At 38.6% G+C, this 19,989-nt stretch overlaps 1 protein-coding gene across 3 annotated transcripts in view; it reads left to right on the top strand.

Annotated features, from left to right (window-relative positions):
* TMEM117 (transmembrane protein 117) overlaps positions 1 to 19,989 on the top strand; it is a 179,979-nt gene that overhangs the window by 144,217 nt on the left and 15,773 nt on the right. For all 3 annotated transcript variants that reach the window (XM_064731030.1, XM_064731039.1, XM_064731020.1), the window contains one exon: positions 765 to 924. In XM_064731030.1, the coding sequence (XP_064587100.1) occupies positions 765 to 924 (160 nt within the window). The remainder of the gene's footprint in view (positions 1 to 764; positions 925 to 19,989) is intronic.

Here is a 19,989-nt window from a genome sequence, read left to right on the forward strand (position 1 = left end):
AATGATGCAGAGGTATTTTGCAGGGATAGCTTAGAAATATATTTTTTAAGTACTGTGTTTCAAAATTGTGTGAATTAGTCAGGTGTCTTCTGGAATTCTTGTAGCGTTTATACAGAGGCCTTAATACTTTTGTGATTCACTCTTCACTGACTTCTCAGAAAAGTCATAAAATAGTTGAAAACTTTTACAAAGGAAATTTTATAACACATAAAGCAAAATCTTTCTACAATCTCCAGAATTTGAAAACAATTAATTTATGCATTGATTTTTTTTTTTTTAAATGGAGACATGTTTCTGTATAAAAAGACTTCACAGTTAGTGTCTTACAGCTCCTACAGCTTAGAAAAGATTTTCAAAGGTTCTAATGTCTTTGGTGCCTTGGACAATGTTTTCTGAATTAGTTGATTTGAATTTGGCCTACATCATGCAGACCTTGGTACATTTTACTTCTTTCTTACTTTACTTAACTGGTTTTCATCTTCAGTGGAAAGTACAGAATGAAGAACCGAAGTAATATACTCCAGCTAATTTTGCAACATGCTTAGTACTAGATACTAAATTTATTTTCACTAAGGATACAGCTGACTGCTTTCTTTCTTAAATTAAAAGATTTGTTTGTGCACTTAATTTTTTTTTAGTCTGTTTTCATCAGTGGGAAAGTGCTGATAAAATACCAGCTGACCATTAGAAGATAGATAAAATAGAATGATACATCTTCATTACTATCGTATTCTCTCTGAACTATTTTTTCTTCTTCCTTCCAGGACGGTTCTGTTTACTCTGACCTCTGTAGTTGTGCTTGTCATCACTACTGACTGGATCAGCTGGGACAAGCTGAATCGTGGATTTCTGCCAAGCGATGAGGTCTCAAGAGCCTTCTTGGCTTCTTTCATCTTGGTGTTTGACCTTCTTATTGTCATGCAGGTACACTCTCCTAATGTTCCACTCAGGCTGTTGAGGCTGCCTAGTCACTCTATTTCTTCTAGAGCAAATGGTGTTTAGCTAAGGCTACAAAAAGGTAAATAAATGTTTAGTTTGCAATCACTACGAGTAATGGCATTTTATAACACCATTCTCAGTAATTTTGCAAAAAAGGCCTCTGGCCTTTGATTGCGAAAATATTGCTGATTTCTCTTCTTAGAGTGCTAGAAGCACTGCATGAATTTCCAAATTAGAAAGTGTTTTCTGCAAAATTTACATCAGGAAAAGAAACCGCAGCTGGTTGTTTTGTAAATTCAAATCTTCTCTTAGGAAGATGAGATATATGCAGACAAACAAGAAAGAAATACTTCCAAATTTCAAGCATTTACAATATTAGGTATACACATACTAAAATACTTTAATAGATGAAAATGAGTATTTGCTATTAAGATTCAGCTTTCCGCTTCTACGTGAATTTTTTTTTTACTTGATGACAGGTCCTTGTAGTGTAATGACTTCTGCCTGAAAGCTTAACTGGGGAGATAATTCATTGTAATCTGCCTGATGTCTGCTCCTTTGAATCTACCTGCTAAGAAAGCAGTCTGGGTCACAATTATGTGGCCAAAAACCTTCTTCATGTGATGCTGTCCTCTCCCCTTTGCATCTGCATGTGGTTTGAGCCCTGTGTGAAAAATTCACCCAAAGCTCTGTTATAAATTATGTCATTTGGGCTGAGGTAAGGAAGAGGAACATGGAAGGCCCATGACTGCTCTTAGTTCTAGATACGTTAGATCTTAGTTCTAGATATTGCAGCAAAGAACGTGACAAGAACCAGTGGATCCATCCTCTCCAATATATTATTAATTCTGCCAGCAGAGAGCATTTCTGAGACACTCAGTTCTTTTTAAAAAGTTATCTATTACTTGAGTAATTATCATAGAGGTGACAGTAATGGCACTCAGATTTTATCACTGCTGTACTAGGACTTGCAAGGTGCATGAGTCCTACAGCTGAGTTTTGTTTTCTAATGTCCACTACTGTTAAGTGCTCATTGTGGTTCATGTTTAGAACTGGGAGGATAAGAAAGGAAATACTGTTTTTCTCATAATACTGCTTTTCTTGTAAGATTTCTGTTGCTTTGCTTTCTCTACCTTTGAATTTTACATTTTGTTTGATGTTTCAAAAAGATTCAAGAGAATGTATAATAAATTATTGTACTTTATAGAGCTGTAATGAAAGTATGAATGAAAATGTATCAAGCTATACTGAATTTGATATTGCATGCAGGCTAGAAAAACAGAGCTGTCTTCATATAAAATAACTATTAAACCATCCTTTTGGCTTTGAAAAATGAAATCCCAGGATTTTGATCTTGGAGTTGCTGAATATAGAGAAAAATCTTATGTGAAACAGCTTGTCCTGAGTACTCTCTCATATTTTCATAACACAAAGCAAGACGCTCTTTTTAATTGCATTTCTAAGTGATATTTGTATGATGGAGTTATCTGTTTACTTGAAATTATTTATTTGAACTTTGAAAATATGGTGGCATATTTTATTTAAAGTGTAGTTTTAGCATTGCTACTGCAATAATGCTATGTTGAGAGAGTAAAGTATTAAATCACATGGAATCACAGAATGGGCCAGGTTGGAAGTGACCAGAGTGGGTCATCTGGTCCAACCTCCCTGCTCAAGCAGAGTCATCCTAGAGTACATTGCACAGGTTCTTGAATATCTCCGGTGAGGGAGACTCCACAACCTCTCTGGGCAACCTGTTCCAGAGCATGGTCACCTGCACAGTAAGAATTTCTTCCTCATTTTCAGGTAGAGTTCCTTGTGCATCAGTTTCTGCCCATTGCCTCTTGTCCTATTGCTTGGAACCACCAAAAAGAGTCCGGCTCCATCCTTTTGCCACCTTCCCTTCAGATACTGACAGAGATGATAAGGTCATCTCTCAGATGTGAACTGAGCAATAAGGGCAGGTGACCAGTGAGAGGTTTTCAGATGAGTCAGAGATTTCTGAAAATTTCTGCTCCATTTCTGAGGCAGGTTTTACAGGGAGGAACCATACACTCTGGACTACTTCTGTCAGAGTAATGTGGGGTGTTTCATTCCACTCAGAGTATATTGCTCTTCCTAGCAGATTTTAGACACGCCTGTCAAACAGCATTACAGAAATGGATAACCATTTTGAAGACACACTTGTACTCAGCTAATTGTGCAATGTTTGCCCAGGAATCCTGCTGTTAGGACTGGCTCTGTTGCAGTGCATCCCCCATGGCCTGCTGATCTCTGAAGGAGAAGGGACAGGTTCAAGTGGGGTGACTTTGGGAGAAACCTTTCTGTAGCAAGTAATAGAATTTCCTTGCTGCAGTCTCTCACACAGTAAAGACTTCCCCCTCTTCTTGTGTCCTTTCTACATCCTCATCTATCTATAGATTGTGGAAATGTTCCTTATCAGTACTGATGTAAACCATTTGAAAATAATCCTGAAAATAAAAGTGAATTAAAGGAGAGGAAAGGACAGTTTTGACCCAAAGCTTCACTTTGTACTTATTATGAAATTCAAGTGACATACCTGAGTATATTCCTAAATACCATTTAACAAAAAAAGTATAATGTTTCTCATGCCATTATTGGCACCATGGCATTTCTTTGTAGTAGATCAGATGTGAATCTTTCTTTCCTATCCTAGATTTCTTTTCTTGAATCTACAAGGTGCCTCTACAGCTGCTACTTATGGATTTATAGCTTCATTGAATTCCTCAGTCCCAAAGTGCTGGGTTTTTTTTCCTTGAGAGTCACTGCTTTGAATGATATCAAATCTCTTTCCTTTCAATTTTGAACATAGAGCACTAGCTCTCCTGAGCTCCACTTTCATCCATCAGGCATCTGTTTTCTCTTAATTTTCCTGTCTCATCTCTCTGCGACTGGTAACAAGGGAGTGAGTTATTGTGTGCTAAGAGGGACTAGTTAGTGTGGTCCCAGGAATGGCCACCTCAGGAACAAGCACATAGAAGTGGAATGTCCTACAGACTGAAATATCCCTGCCTTTCTCCTGGCAGGGAAGTAAGGCTCTGAGTAACCAGGGCATGCAGCCTCCTTCACTTTGTTGTTTACTGAGGATAGGGCAAAAAGAATGGAAATGTATTCTATTTACAGATCAGAGAATGAAATAATGCTTTGGCAATCCAATGGTTTTATTTTAAAGGAAAAAACTTTAGAGTTTAATGAAGGTGTAGGTAATGTTTACGTAAAAGAGTGATGAGGGGCAAAAAGCATTGATATGTGAAATTAAAACCCAGAAGCCTCTTCAGTTGAAATATTTTCAAGATCCAGCAGGATATATAAATTCCTTCTAAAAATCCTTGAAGTATTCTTTTGCCCCCTTGCCAGACCCCACTAAAAATTACAGTTTATTTCTTCAAGTCTTTTAGTTACTTTGGGACTAAGAAAATTATAAGCAAAATCATTTTCTGCTGAGAAAAGGTGGGTGTATTTTGTCCCTTATTGCACATTATATACCTTACCATTTTAACGAGCTGTCTGGTTTTACTTGCAGTGTTACCATTCTGTGCTTGTCTAGTTTGATAACTGGCACCATCATTTTATGCTGGGGATTTTATTAAACAAGACATGTGAAGCACAGTATTTTTAAGTACATTTCATCTTTTATACTGATTGCAGATGGTTAAATCTTGCTCGGATGCATTATATTTATCTCAGGCATTATAAATCCAACTCCAGTGTTTTCTTTAGCTGCTGTAACTTGGTGTATTTGTGATGACCTGAATCCTCTTGTGCCAATTTATACTGGCTGAGGGCTGAGCCCTTTTTTTAGGTCTGTCACTTAGTTCCTCATTTGCAGAAGAGGAACAACTGTAGTTCTTTTCTTTCACTATTTATGTGATTGTCTACTTGAGCCCCCAAGGTGCTCAGTGAAGGAGGCTGACTTGGTACAGCTTCTAGTGTAATCAGGCACCAGTCCCAGCTGGAGCCTCATGGCTCTGAGATGACTACACACAAAATGAATTAGCTGGAAAAGCTTCTCATTTGTCACAGTCATTCCCTTTTACCCTGACAACGGGTACATGCCATACATGTGACACTCAGGCCCTTCTTTGCCAGTGCAGGTGTTTGCCTGAAATAACAAAGCAGTTGTCTGAAAGCAGACCCAGCATTTTCACATACTGCCCCTGGAAACCGACATATCCAGCCCAAATTCACAGAAAAACATGCACTCATAGGAACAAGAAAATCTGGGAATTATTTGCAAATCTTTCACAGGAATATTTTCATCTTTAACAGCAAGGAGAGCCTTTTCATAGATTCTGCTGTAATCAGTGTGTGATAGGCTTTGTTATTGCTAGGTGCATGTGTAAGAAATGTTGCATTGCTTAAGAGTATATTGGAGTGATTTATGTTGGTATAACAGTAATGGTGACATTCAGATAATTTCAGCTCTCCACAGCAATGCTCTGGAATGTATTATTTGACTGTAGAAATCTGCTCTTTTATGAGCGTTACACAGGTTTTTATGTAAAAATAAAAATTCTGAAATTAGGCTGAACAGGTTCAGCTGCTTTCTAAGTGATAGAATTGCTTGCAATTTTTAAATGCAAGCAATGAATTAAAAAGAGAAAGATAAACCTCAGTTTGCCATCATTAGACAGAGCACTGCCTTGGCAACAAGTTTTATGCCCATCCTTATCTTACCTTTAGCTACGTGGCATATTGAACATACAAGACTTACAGACAGGTTGTACAGAGCATACAGATCCACCTATCAATAATACTGAGTTCAAGTAAGACGAGGGAGCAAGAACAGCTTGGTTGCTCTTAATCAAAACTTAGACGGGAGAAGAAACAAGAATATGCTTGAGATTGTTAGTATAGCTGAGTTATTTCTGCAAAGCTGATTGAATGGCATATGTTTATACTTCCTCAAAAAGTTTGAAGCCTGTAATATAAAACATTAACAAAAAGACAATTATTTTTATTGCCTTTGACTTCTTCTAACATGCTATAAAGATTCTGCTTTTATTTGTATAACAAAACAGACATATTTAATCCCTGAGTGTCTTGAGATACAAAATGCATTAGATATTTTACATCTGTTAGAATCCAGACTTTACTAAGCCCATCAAGAAATAATTTGTTTCCATATGTATAGAGGAGGGGAAGTATTCCCTAGTGCTTTCAGTGATTTGACATTATAGGTTGTGATGGTTGTCTGAGTTTCAACTATCATTTAATTACTCAGCTATACTGTGTTTGGCATCATGTCCCTGTGGGTGATAGGTGTTGTGTAAGTGCGGCCTTCAGTCAACCAGGTTTCTAGATTCCTACAGGTAAGAAGCTAAAAACTTTCCTTCTTCTGGAATCTGACCATGTTTGCTTCTCTGTCATGTAATGATTTTTCGGGAAAGGAGATTCCCCAGACTAACACCAGGTTTGACAGATAGATTGGGCACCAGCACTACATAACAGTGTAATTTCTGTATTTCCCACTGGAGCAGCAAAACAATGAAATCAGCATGCCTATAGAGTCTCACAAAGTCTCAGTAGTGTCCTGCAGCTGGCTTTGGACTGCACTATGCCTCGGCTGGTCCCCAAATAATTAACCTCTTCTTTCTCTCTTCCTAGTACCCAGGTAGTATTTGCAATATAATTTTTATTAAGATTCCTTAGAGCCATGCCTGAGCCAATGGGTGCTGTAGGCATATCAACACATCATTGCTCTTGTTGAAACGGTACGAACAGAGACAAAGGTGATGCTGCTCAAATTGGCAAAGAGCTGTAGTTTTCACCTCACTTTCCCCAACACTTTTTTGATTGCTGCAGTAGCCAGCAATGCTGAACTTGTCTTGATACCTGTAACGCTGGAATGACACAGCCTCAGGTAGTGTGTGATGGTGCCATGTGCTTTCATCTCCCGCTTCATTAGCAGAGAGGGCAGCCACAGGCATGGAGGGGACCATCCATTAGCAACCAGTGCAAGGTGGAGCTGTCAGAGCCTCTGAAATCAGTCACAGCAGGCATGGAATCCATTTCTCCCTGGATGAAAATAGCTGAATTGAAGAGCTGCTTTCAGGGCTGGCTCTGGGGAAGGCAGTGTGTGTCCTAAGGCAGCCCAAAGCTGGGATTGGTTTGAAGCACTTATGAGGGCCATAAGGTAGAAAAAGTCCAGGCCCAGCAGTCTTGGCTGCAGCTTCAAGCCTGGCCACCTCCAGCTCATAGCAGACATTTAAAAGCAGTTCCCTGTCTCTGCATTAAGATCATGGTGGTAGCATGATAGTCCTGCTGTGCATGGTAGCAGTTCAGCAGAGAGAAAGGTTTGAAATTGGCTTAATCCTCTGCAATGGTCTCCCTCCATCCAGCAGCACTGTGTGGTGCACCAGAGACACAGGAGGAGGCGCAGACCAAAGGCAATTGCTGGTGGTGGTGCCCCTCTCCTGGGGAAGTGCTCATTGTTTCAGTGACCCAACTTTGGCAGGGCTGCTTTTCTGCTGTGGCCAGCCAAATTTGGCCATCACCTTCAAGAAGCTTTTATTCTGTCCTGGTCAACTCTGTTTCCATCTCTTTTTTAACAATCCTAGAAGGCTCTGGAGCACTGCACTTCTCAGTGAATTCATGGCTTGCACCCCTGCCAGCATTAATTTAGTGATACAGTAAGTGAGAAGACTGCACTGTAGTTGTTCTGGCTGGTAATGGTCATTTTGTCTGTGATTTTATTTCATCTTTTAGGAGAGACATTAAAGTTCTTTCTTTCATATAAACCCAGCTTTGATTTCACTCTCCATCAGGTCTCACTGAGCTTTGCTGTGATGTTGTTTCCCGCATCACGTACCACACAAGGAATTAAATGATGGAAATTTGTGGCTAGGTAATCCATTCTATTGCTTGTACATGAAAATGAGAAAACAGTGTACATCACTTTCTAATGTATCTCACTATGGATTTAAGAATATAATCCTATAATCCTCCTTGGATGGCTCTTTACTTTTAGTTTCACTCAGGTGGTTTTTGGACTTGACTATATACAATGTGCAGCACGCATTTGGTCTATAATGAAATTTCATTCCACTTCAGAACTGTGTGCCCAAAGTGGAGAAATAATTCTCGACAACAGCACTGATCCCATGTATAAAATACAATCTGTTAAGGAGTAGGTGGCAGAAAAGACGCGATTAAGTGATCTGCTTTATCAGACAGCTAGAGTTAGAGGAAACCAAGAAGACACTAGTTCCCTGTCAGGAATGCAAGTGTACATTTTTATGATCTTGATTTGGCCCAGTTTTTGCAGACTGTGTGTTGGAGAAAGCTGCCCAGACTCCCCAGAATGTGCTGGATGACATTTCTGAAGGCAGCTGCTTGGTGGTGTCCCAGCCACCTGCAAGTGCCACCTCCCAGACAAGAACTGCAGCATGTTCTTTTGGCTCTGTGTTGTGCTTTCATCCTGACCTTAAGTTGAAAAGCAACAGCTACATCCTCTGAATGAATGCTAAATACCCTTGGGGATGTTTCTGGCATCTGGGCCAAACAATTACTGTACTAATCTAAATTACACAAACTCTTACTGTTCCTCAAGGTCAGGCTGCAAAGATTTTCATATCTGGACAATGTGTTCTGAATACAAGGGATTAGAGAAAGAAAAGCATCACACGAACAAGCCTAATGTCAGAAATGAGCAGATGATAATTTAAGCAAGACAAATACAGTGATGTGTAAAAAATGGTGTTAAAAATGTGACAACACCACTGAAGCTGCAGAATCGTGCATTCAGGAATTAGGAGATGTCAGAATTAAGTCATCAGTATAAACTTTTCACCCCTATTTTGTCCATGCATTGTGATACAATCTTTAATTATCTATTCACATTCCATTTTTCCACAGGACCTCTCTCACTTGCTGTACTGGATGAATGGTGTTCACTTAATGAGAAGCTATTCGATATTTTGGTTTACCTTTTCTGTGCAGCCTGTGGCCCCAGGCCTTACTTACTGCACATGATTGGAACCTTGATATGAAGATGAAATCATTCATTTCCTTGTGGACTTTTTTTGTGACACTCATTGCTGCATTTCCTAAGGGCTTCTCAAGTATTAATATATTTATCTTCACAATAGCCTTGACAACAGGAGTATTATTGTCCATTATTGTCCACATTTTACACTGAGGCACAAAGAAATTAAAGTCAAAGAGCCCCTAATTTGAGATGTCTGAGGACATTATTATGAAAATTCATATTATTACCCATCTCTTATCTGAGCAGTTACCTAATTGAGGGAGGAGGGCCTAGCATATTATTTCATCAATAACAGACAGTGCCACATATTTACTTGATGTAATCTTATATATAATTATACTGACAGACCTATTTCTCTTGTAGCATTCAAACTATTTTAAAAGCAGTTTCTTTTATTGCTTTGAATTGAAATGATGCTTTGAATGATGCTTATAATTGTGTCAAATATCTAGCTCCATAAAAAGTCTGGTTACTTTTTTATGCTGATCTTAAAGGAGTACAATTCAGTCCTATCTGGACAGTGCCATGCACTACAAGACTTTTGTTCTCCCCACAAATATTGTGTCGTCTCTTCCTGTTCCAAGTGAAGCTAAATTCAGGTGCAGCTCTCGTTAGTTTCAATACCAGCCATGGGCACTTGTCACTTGTACAAATCTAAGCATAGGTAGGGTGGAGAGGCAATGCCACAGGGAAAAAATAATAGTTTGGTTCTAGAAATTCACTTGGTGTCTCTTAGATGTCTCATAGCAGAGTAGATTGAGAGATGTGTCATAGCAGAGCTGGTCAAATGCAGTTTCTCCTAGCAGCAATGACTTCTGTAACAGGAGGCAAATGTTTTCACATCTGCTGCTGTCTCTTGCATTTACACCCCTCTTCCCACACACTTTCCAGCTTGTGCAGCAGATGCAGAGTGCAGCAGAACTACAGGGGTCTCTGTCACTATATATTTCCACCTCAAAATCATAAGTTAGATACTCTTTCATGAAAAAAAGTTGTTACTTCTCTGTGTGATCCAGTAACTAAGAGAGGATTGTACCATGCCTACCCAAAGGTACAGATAACCTTAGTCTGACATCTAGTTCTTGAGTCTTCAACATTGAAATATTCAGGCAGATGCCTTAATGCAGGACTTTCTGTGTGCGTAAATCTGATATCTTTTTACAAAAATATAGCAATCTCAACATCAAAAGCCTGCCATATGAATTCAATATGTCTTATCAGGTACTGGAACTCTTACCTCCCCTGCAGGGATGTTTGCCATGTGAGCAACTGCTAATAGCAGTGTGTGCTTTTTCTTCCAATGAGACAGTTCATAAGAAAGAAGAGAAGTATACTTTCCTCTGGACTTCACATCTGCTTGTTAACAGCAGAGAGTGGTGATAATTAGAGGCATGGTGGCCAGTCAAAACTCCAGAGCCAGTGTGGTACTGACACCTTCCGATCACATCCCCAACCATGGCTTTTTCCTTCCTGTCACTTCCAAATCCTTTCTCTCTGTGTCTCCTTTTTTGTCCCCATCCTGGGTCCTGTTCTGTGACATATCCCATTATTTATATCCAATTCCAGCTTTAAGTCTTCATGTTTCTCATTTCTAGGCTCCATATTTAGCAAATCTGACTCATCCATCCTGCAGCTGATGTTCAAACCAGAATCACTCCTTGTCTCCCTTCCCCTTCCCCCCTTTTCCTTAACCAGCCAGTCCCAACCTCTTGTTCTCATCTCTACCCTCTTGCCCTCATTCAAGTCTCTCCTCTCTTCCCCCTCCTTTTGTGTAGTCTATTCCAATTTTCCTATCAAACCCTTGTGTCTCTGGTCATTTCCTTTCATAGCATGGCCCAGGCTGTGTGGCTGCCCATGGAAGTGCCAAACCTGCTTAGCCTTTAGAGAGGGCCGCTGGGGAGGGAGGAGGACAGGGTTTAGCATAGAATAATTTAGGTAGAATGTTACCCTTAAGATCAAGTTATTAATCTAACACAGCCAAGTCCACCACTAAACCTTGTCCCTAAACATCACATCTAAGTGTCTTTTACATACTTCCAGGGATGGGGACTTAATCACTTCCCCAGGCAGCCTGTCCCAGTGCATGTAATACAAAGTTTTGCTCTGGCTATGTACAGCTTGAAAAAGGTGTAAATACCTTTCCTTTGATTCAACATACTGCTGTGTTGTGCTATGTGTAAAATAAAAAGACCAAAATATTAAAATTAATTTTAGAAACTAGTCCCTGCTACACTCAATCTCAGACCCCGAGCCAAATACTCTTTTGCCTCCATCTTCCCTCAGCTCAAGCTGCACTTGACTAGCTCCAGCTGCACACAGAGTACTTGGGATTAGTAATTAGAGGAAAGCTGGCTCTCTGTCTCTTGGCTGCTGTGCAGGGCCAGCTCAGTCCTTGTTTGAGAGCAACTCAGAGTCCTGCCAGCAGCAGCAAAAAATGGGGGTGGAGGCAAAGGGGAGATGGAGGATGCTCTGTCTCCCTTCTGAGATTTGCAGTTTCACTATAGAGCCTGATGTTCTAGGAGCTGAGGGACTCTTTGGCATGCTGAGGGATGCAGTTTGGGGAGATGCACATTTCTGAACCTTTAGCTAGATTCTTGCAAGTATGAAAATTACTGACTTTTCAAAGATACCTGAAACTTTTTCAGTTTGGGGCAAGTATTTACAGGGAAGCAAGAGTCACATCTCTGATGCAAAGTTGCTCCCTTGCTAAACTATATGTCTCCACTTGAGATATCTCTACAAAGCAAAGCAACTTATTTTCTGTTTGGTCTCACTCTCAGAAGTGATTAAATGGTGCTAGTTGAAAATGTCAAAACTCTAACCCAGAAACACAGAACCAGGTAGGAAAAAAAACCCCAAAAGCCAGCCTGAGGCACACACCAGGCATGGGCTGTGTTCAGCCCAAGCAGTTATATTTGGAAAAGTTATAAGCAAATGAGATGAGTATGTGCACAAGCTCACTTGCATGGTAAGCAGCAGCACTGTGATTTCTGCCTGTTCCATATGGCACCTGCCACAGTGGTAGCTGGGTGTCCTTGTGTATGAATTCCTCCTAGTGCCATTTTTTATAGCAAAATGAACCCAAAACCACTCTCTTTTCATACTGCAAGGAACTTCCTGCATTTTTTTCAGTTGCTTTGATAGAACTACACTAAGGGCTGAGTTTTCTCACTCTGTTGCTCTGTGGGAGGGGACTGGAAGGAAGAACAGCCTCTGCTCCCTTGACCTGCTGAAGTTTAGATCAACAGGTGAGACTTTTCCCAGCTCTAAACTGTGCTCCAGTCTCCTGGCTCCATTTTTAGCCTTCACTGAGATGGTGGCTCCAACTTGACACAACTGTGCTGATTTGCAGACAAAATGCCTGGTTCATACTGGTGATGCTCAGAGTCTGAGCAGAGTTGTTACGTAGCCACTTCCATGCAACTTTTCTCAACCTAATTTTTGTATTCATTTTTCTAGCCGTAAAAATCTTACTTTTCCTTTACATAGCGCTTGTAGGTATAAGAAACTTTGAACTGTCAAAAAAAAAAAAAAAAGAAAATGAAGTTTTTGTTCCGCATACAGTTCTGGTAAATAAATTTCTACAGTGTGTCCCAATGCAAATATACACAGTTGTGAGATTTCTTGTGCAAAGAACTCTTCAGAAAGTGCTGCTCACTGGGACAGTGAGAGGCCATCAGGACAGTATTATCCAGCAAATGTATTTTATCTACTGTATCAATTAAGGGTGTTCTTTGCTTCTAAGAGTTGTTTATAAGAATTTCCAGATTGCTACTGAAAAATCAGAAAAGTGGTGAGAATCTTAAAAAAATGTAGCTAAACTGCAAGTTCCATTGGGGATAGAGTAACTGTGTCTTTATAGCCATACACATAACCATACAGGCTAGGTGGGCCTTCAGGTTGTATAAGAAAATTAAATGAAATTATTACTCTGTTTTGTGTCTAAATCATAGATTTTTGTAATATTAAAGGTAGAATGAGAACATGCATTTAATTTTACTTAGGGATTTAGTTCCAAAAAGGTAGAACATTCTGGTAGAAATCATTGTGCAGAATCATACTCATAAAAAGATATAAGTATGTGATTAGTAGTTGCCCCTTATATCATGGAAATCAGTGAACACTTTCAGTGCTTTTTTAGGGAAGTAGAATGTTGTCATTAGTGCCAATTAAGTAGCAAGCCTCTAATAACTCTATTTTCTGTCAAAGAATCTGTTTCAGGGGGCTTCACTCTCTTCATTAGCAAAAGGATTTCCATGTATCTAGTATAAGTTCATAGGAAACAATTAAGTGTTTAGAATTAGGCATGAGGGAATGTAGACTTGAATAGTATGTTTATCATAGGAAGGAAATAATACTGCTTGCTTCTTAAATGATTGCTACAAGAGTTAAATGAGAGATATTTTCCTTGAATTCTGACTCAGCATTTAAAGCAAAAAGTTTGGCAGCTGACTGCAGGAAAACTCAGAACATAATTGGGAATGAGAGGCAAAAAATTATTATTTTAGGAAGGAGCATTTGAATATAATACGAGTTCTTATTCTGAGTTTCTAACAAAAGGCTTGGTCATTCTAAGTGACTGTTAGGGAGTAGTCAGTACTTTGATCACTCTTTTTATTGGTCAAGAATACAAGACAGGAAAATGTTAAAATGAATTTTGTGTACTTAAGCATTATGTATCCCCCTGTGCTATATTCCTATAGGAGCTTGTAATCTTCTATGGCTCACTTGAGCAAAAACTTTAAAAAAAAAGTCTTTTCTGGTCAGTGGTTTTTGTAGCCTTGATCAAGGAGGTCTCATTTGTGAATGACATTTTAAGTAGAAAGATTATGACCTGGAGTTTTCAGGTGTTTCCAGCATCTGAAAGGCTGTCTTCACTATAGGAAATGAGAAATGTTTTTTTATTAGTAACTTAGCTTTTGAATTTTTGCTTGCAGAATCCAGTGAAATTGAATTTTAGGCAGATCAGACCATTTGGCCAACCTCTACTCTCAGGCATGCTGATGCAGACCAAAAGCCCAGTAGTCTTTAATTTCTGAATAGTACATTCCTGTAATAATAACCTGTCATGTGGTTCTACATTTTCCCCTGCATTGTAACTCTCCAATTCTGGTTATAGATTCTTTGAAATTGCAGTAGTACTTGTTATAATCTGGTTTGCTCGTATTTCTTTCATATTTGCATATCTTGAAGCCATGCTTTGCACATGTAAAGTGGATAAGCCTCCGGAAAAATGTACTGTGTCTGAGGAGACAACAAAGCAATGGTCTCTGTTTTTTTTTTTTTTTTTTAAAAACATGGCAGCAAGCCTATTGTTCTCTGGGCTCTAATTGCATTTACATAATTAATAACAGAAGTACCCAGCCAAGTCAACACATAGCAGGTTGCACTGCTATAGACCAGCACATTCCTACATAGGTTTTTTAGAGCATTTCTTGTGCACCAAAACTGCTACATGTAAGTGTGCAGTTTCTATCTGTTCATTATTTTGGTAAATGTAGATTGCCTGGGACCCTCTGATGAATAATGACATGTTTGAATGAGCACAGCAATTTCAGTAGCAGACATTTGTTCTGTAGATGTGTTAGGAGAATTATAATTGATGCTTTTTTTATCACTGAATGAAAAGAAGATAAAAGTGCTGCTATAAACTGAGAGTTGAAATAAATTATGTAAAATACATAATTCGCATAATGACTGTCCCTTTATAAATGTTCGTATTAAGTAACCATATCATTTGGGATAATTCCTCCTTGAGGAATGCTATGAAAGAACAGCTCATTCATTTTCTTGACTGGGTGAATTGTTCTAAAACAGCTCCTCTGATGAGAAAATTGATTTAGCATTTCTTTAAACTATTGAAAACAATGCTTGAATTCTATACTTTCCTGTTCAGAATGTTTCAGTAGCTGTGTCCACTGTTATGGTTTTGACTAGTTAAACTGGAACTCTCCAGAAAAAACCCACACACATCTACCTCTTGCCTGCATGCATATACACATGAGAACCTTGCTTTAAAACTCCACCTGGCCTATTAATCAGACTGACAGACTAATCACTCAGCTGCAGTTTCCCTGATTCATTGATGGCAGTAATTAAAAGTTTTGGAGTTTGGAAGTTTGGAAGCCATGCATTTATCTGCAGGCATGATCCTGTGTCTATTTACTGCCCACATAACGGTGTCTTTGAGAATAGTCAACGTGTCATTTCCCAAAATTTTTGTCAGGAAAGTTCCTAAAATTAAAAACATGCACTTATGAATTAAGTCTATCACTTGTAGATGTTACAGAGGAAGTTGTGGGAAAAAAGACAGTAAAGGGAAAACAATTTAAGTGTTATTGTTTGTGGCAAAAATTAGAGAGACACAGTGTTATGGGGTAGATGAAAGAGCAAAATTATTGAAAAGAGAAATAGTCTAAGAGACCATCTTTCCCTCCAAAAAGAGTGGCTCATGGGGCACTTATGATTTTCCTCAAAGAAAATTCTCTCTGAATAGAAATTAGCAAGTTGTCTTCCAAAAGTAGCATCAGCAAGAGGGGAAAGGAATGTCTTTCAGATCAAAAGTAAAGACTAAAGAGAAGGGTTGCAGGAGGACATTCTTCAAGAGTGTCTGTTAGTTTGGATAAGTTTCTTCCAAGAGCTGTATATATGGTTTCTTATCTACACTGAATTTCCAAATCTTTTAAGCCTGTCCACCCTGTCTCACTCTGTCTCATCTGTCTTTTTTTTTTTTAATTCAGCCTTACCTTATGGTCAACATAGTTGCTATATTTAGATTAAAATGTCAGTGGGAGAATACTTCAATTCATTGCATTCCACCAGCCTTTGATTTTGTCTTTGAGATTAAAAAACACACCTTAATAACATTTTCTCTGCTCCTAAGGATTTTGATGGGAACAGTTTTGAAATTCAGACCAAAAAGCTGTGTTTGCCAAGACCAGGGTGAGTTTGTGCAATTAGAACTTGGTTCACTGTGTTTTTGACAAGCTCTCCCATGAGGTTTCTAAACACTGAAAACCTTTTAGGATGAAGTTCATGTTTTCTGCATGTGCTTGGCAAAGGCAGATATATTGCTCTAGTATAAAAAGCTGAAATTGCAGTTTTCCTCTCTCATGCTCAGGAAGTGAGTTTCACATGGGGCATCAGAGAGGAGGCTGTAGAAAAGAGTTATCTTCTCTAATTTGTATTCACATTAAAGGCTATCCTTTTGGGTTATGATATTGTTCATTCTCTAAGGGATGTAATTTATGTATGTGTAACATAGGGTACTAGCATCGCTTCCTCAAGGGAGAAGAAAATGAATGGGTTATTTGGAGAGGGGAGGGCAGATAGGAAAGAGAGAGCTTAAGCAAATAATTCTGCAACTATTAAGAGGCATGCACTGTCTCTAATAAGAAGATATGCCATATCACTGAACTGCAGAGAATGACTAAAGTAATGCTGTGCCCTCAGTGGAAGATACACTACAGTAATCCCAGCCACACACTAGTTCTGTGTAGCCTCTTATTTACCAAAAATGATAAAACTAGTAGGCCTGTACTTACACAGGGAGACTTACAGTTTTCTTATTTTTCTCAGGGCCTGGAACAGATGTGCCTAATGGCCATACCACAGATTTTGCAGATAAAACTGGAGGTAGAACTTGTTCCTGAAAAAAAAATTAGGTACAGATATCCATGTTTTGCAGTCAGCCTTTCTTCTCACAACATTTGCACACAGTTTCCTTTATCTTTCCTTATATGTTAGAACTGATATATTAATTAGCACAAGTTATGAAGAGGAAAATAATTTTGTAAAAGAGCTATTACCATTTTTTAAGGAAAAGGGAATTCACATTGACTTGTTTGCAAACTCCACATTTAAATTCATGAGACATTTCTCTCTGTGTTCCATATGCATTCAATGTTTTTACTTTATGTCGCCTTCAGCTCTATTATTTTTTCAATATCAGTCAAATGCAGCATGTAATACTTGGGGTTTTTTCCAATGGAAATTTAATATTACTGTTTCACTACCTTAATTGCAGCAATCTGAAACTGCACATGCAATTTTTATTAGTTATAGCTAAACCAAAACAAGCTGGATGAAAATTTCAAACTGAGACCATTGGTCCAAATCTGCCACTTCAGATCACACTGAAAACCCAAGGCAATTTATAGTTTTCTTTGGAACCAGACAAATTTTGGGGACTCAGAATAGGTGATGGTAAAGCTCTTCAGAGCAGATATAATAATCCCAAGGAATTTTGTCCAGAACAGAGTGGCTCCTCAGTCATGCATTTCTAACATTGATGCAGCTTTGGTTTGATTTACTTTCCACCTACAGTGAACAACACACTGTAATCCCCTTGCTCCAGATGCTCTTAATTTTTATAACACCATTTTTATTGCACTGCAAAGCTTATAGCGAGGAAATACCTGCTCAGGTATTTGACAGCAAATGTTTCTTCTCAGGTTTAGGTAACACTAAAAAACACCATTTAAAATTTAAATATCAGGCAACAAGGAAATTCATGTATGTGGGTTTTTGGAAGGAGAAGGAACAATATTCATTTTAATACAGCTGAAGGTGCTGCAGACAGTTGTCTTAATGTAAAATTACTTTAGATCCCTAAGTAGAGCTTGCTATTCTCAAATAGGTACAAACGTCATTAGCAGTGTTTACAAATCCAGAAATGCCCCAGATACCATTTTACTGTTCAGCTGCAGTGTGCATATATTTCCTACAATGTAGTGGTATATGTTTCATTGCATGTACTTCTGAAATATTCTGATATTGTTGAAGATGATTGTACAGCAATATATTTTGAATTTATTTTTATTCTCTACATCATAGTCAGATATTTGGTTTTCTAGGGTACCAGAAAGATTGACTCTTCTGTCGTGATTTCCCTTGACAGTAGGATGTAGTCTCAGTAAATGTGTAAATATAAGTATTGTGTATTATTGGTGAATGTTCATTTCTCCTATTCACCACAGAAATGGCTTTCATAAAGTGTGTCACTGAGGTAGTTAGAAAAGCCATTACAACTGCCTGGTGGTTTAGGGAAGTTTCAAGTAGAGAACAAGACACAGTTGCTTTACTGGAGCTAATTTCTTTGTCTTTTATAGATATTATATTGTAACATTAACACATTGTTTAACAGTTTAACAGAGTCAAGAATTAACTGGAAAAATTTTGGCTGATGTTTCTCATTCAGATGGATTATCTGATAGCTGATAAGCTCAACTGAGGTCAGACATGAGTGAAACAGTAAAAGAGTAAAAGCTTACAGAAAATATAGACACTGAAATAAAAGCCAAGAGCATTTACTTTTGAGTACATTTTTTAAATCAGCATTGTCAGCAGTTGTGAATAGCTATTCAACAGGTAAGAGTGATTTACAGCAAAGAAAAACCTCAGAGTGTCATCTTGGATCCATAAAACCTCGCATTTGCCTGATGAAAAAACTGCTGGACTTGCTCCTAGGACATCCTGGGAGTAAGTGCACAGTGGCTGTGCTTTATGGTGCCTGCCACTGCTCAGGAATGGATAAAGGGATTTCACCTTGTTCCTATTTGGCACTAATAAGTACTTAAAACTTGAAGGGTAGCTGTAGGACAGAACAGTCCTTGCCCCCAGCAGGAAATGCTGACCACTGCTATCCTGGTCACTACACTTCTCAAGATGTGAGACCTTCTAGTGTCTGCCCTTTCTTGTGCACTGGCTTGTTTTCAAACACAATTTGCTTGTAATGTAAGAAAATTAATGGATAGCCATTCACTCTTCACACTACTAGCAGTATTTGTCCTATCAAGAAACTAGCAATGATCACTAGGGACCAGAGCAGTGTTGTGCTAAAAGATAATTAAAGACAGCCAGAATACAACTCAATTCCTAGAGAATTTCATTGGTATAAAAAATCCCAGAGTTATAAGTGGTTAGACAGGTGGGTACAAGCAGTAGCAACTTTATTGGTCAGGATGACAGGTAAGCCAGGATACCTAATTCATGACATCCCAATGTTTTGTCATGCAAAAATAGAATAATAAAGAAGAATGAGACAGGCTAAAGCTCTTCAGCTGATAGAGAACTGCTCAGAAGGAAAAAAAATCTCTAACTAGATAAAAAAATTATAGTCTGAATTCATAGACTGATTGAAGGAGCAGCTGTTTGTATATAGGTGTTGAAAGATCTAAAAGAATTTGAATGAAAGGAAGTGGCCTGTGCTTTAGTGTATGAAAGAGAAGAATTTATTGGTCAAAAAATAGACTAGGAGAAAGGTCTTTGCAGCAGCATTTCTGTATCAGTGGAGAACAGCACCCATGAAGGCCAGAGGGAAAGGTGCCAATGTAACTGAATAGCAGATGATGAGAGCCTTGATAAAAAATTTAGCTGTGAGGTTTGGTAGGAATCTTCATATCTGTCACATGTTATGTAAAACAAATCTGCAGTATCAAGGCACTGCAAGGTTCTGAGGAGTGAATAGAGGATGATATCCAAGCCACAGTCACAGGGGGAAGACAGGGAGGTGCCATCTGTCATGAATCAGGCATAGAAATGCAACTTTCAGGAAAATGCAAGCATTCCTTATTTTGGGTGGACAGAAATACTGAGATTACTTTGAGCTTCCTGTGGAAAGGCTAAATACCAATACAGACAGTTCAGTAACAAATTGTACTGTTTTGAGGAAATGTGCATATGCAGCTTTGTCTATGCTCAAATTGCATTAGTGTGTAGATTCAGAGTGCAGAGTGCTTATTTGGGTCCTATGTGGCCTGGGAACTGTTGCCTTTAAATAAGCAGAAATAGATAATAGACAAAGGATTCTCTAATGATTTTTTTCATGGAAGAGGTCATTCAAGGCCAAGCATGTATTGCTGCTCTCTAATAGAGGGAGTTATTGCAGTCTTATTATTTTCTCAAATGAGAGAAAACTAGCAAGATTTGCAGTGGTCTTTCTAGAGACAGGAGCTTGAAGAAGCTAAGCAAAGACTGAGGAGGGAAGGGCACAAAAATTACGGAGAGCAACAGAATGGTTGTGTATATGTTAATGCATT

The sequence above is a fragment of the Zonotrichia leucophrys genome, chromosome 1A (assembly GCF_028769735.1).
Source record: "Zonotrichia leucophrys gambelii isolate GWCS_2022_RI chromosome 1A, RI_Zleu_2.0, whole genome shotgun sequence".
Classification (NCBI taxonomy): Eukaryota; Metazoa; Chordata; class Aves; order Passeriformes; family Passerellidae; genus Zonotrichia; species Zonotrichia leucophrys.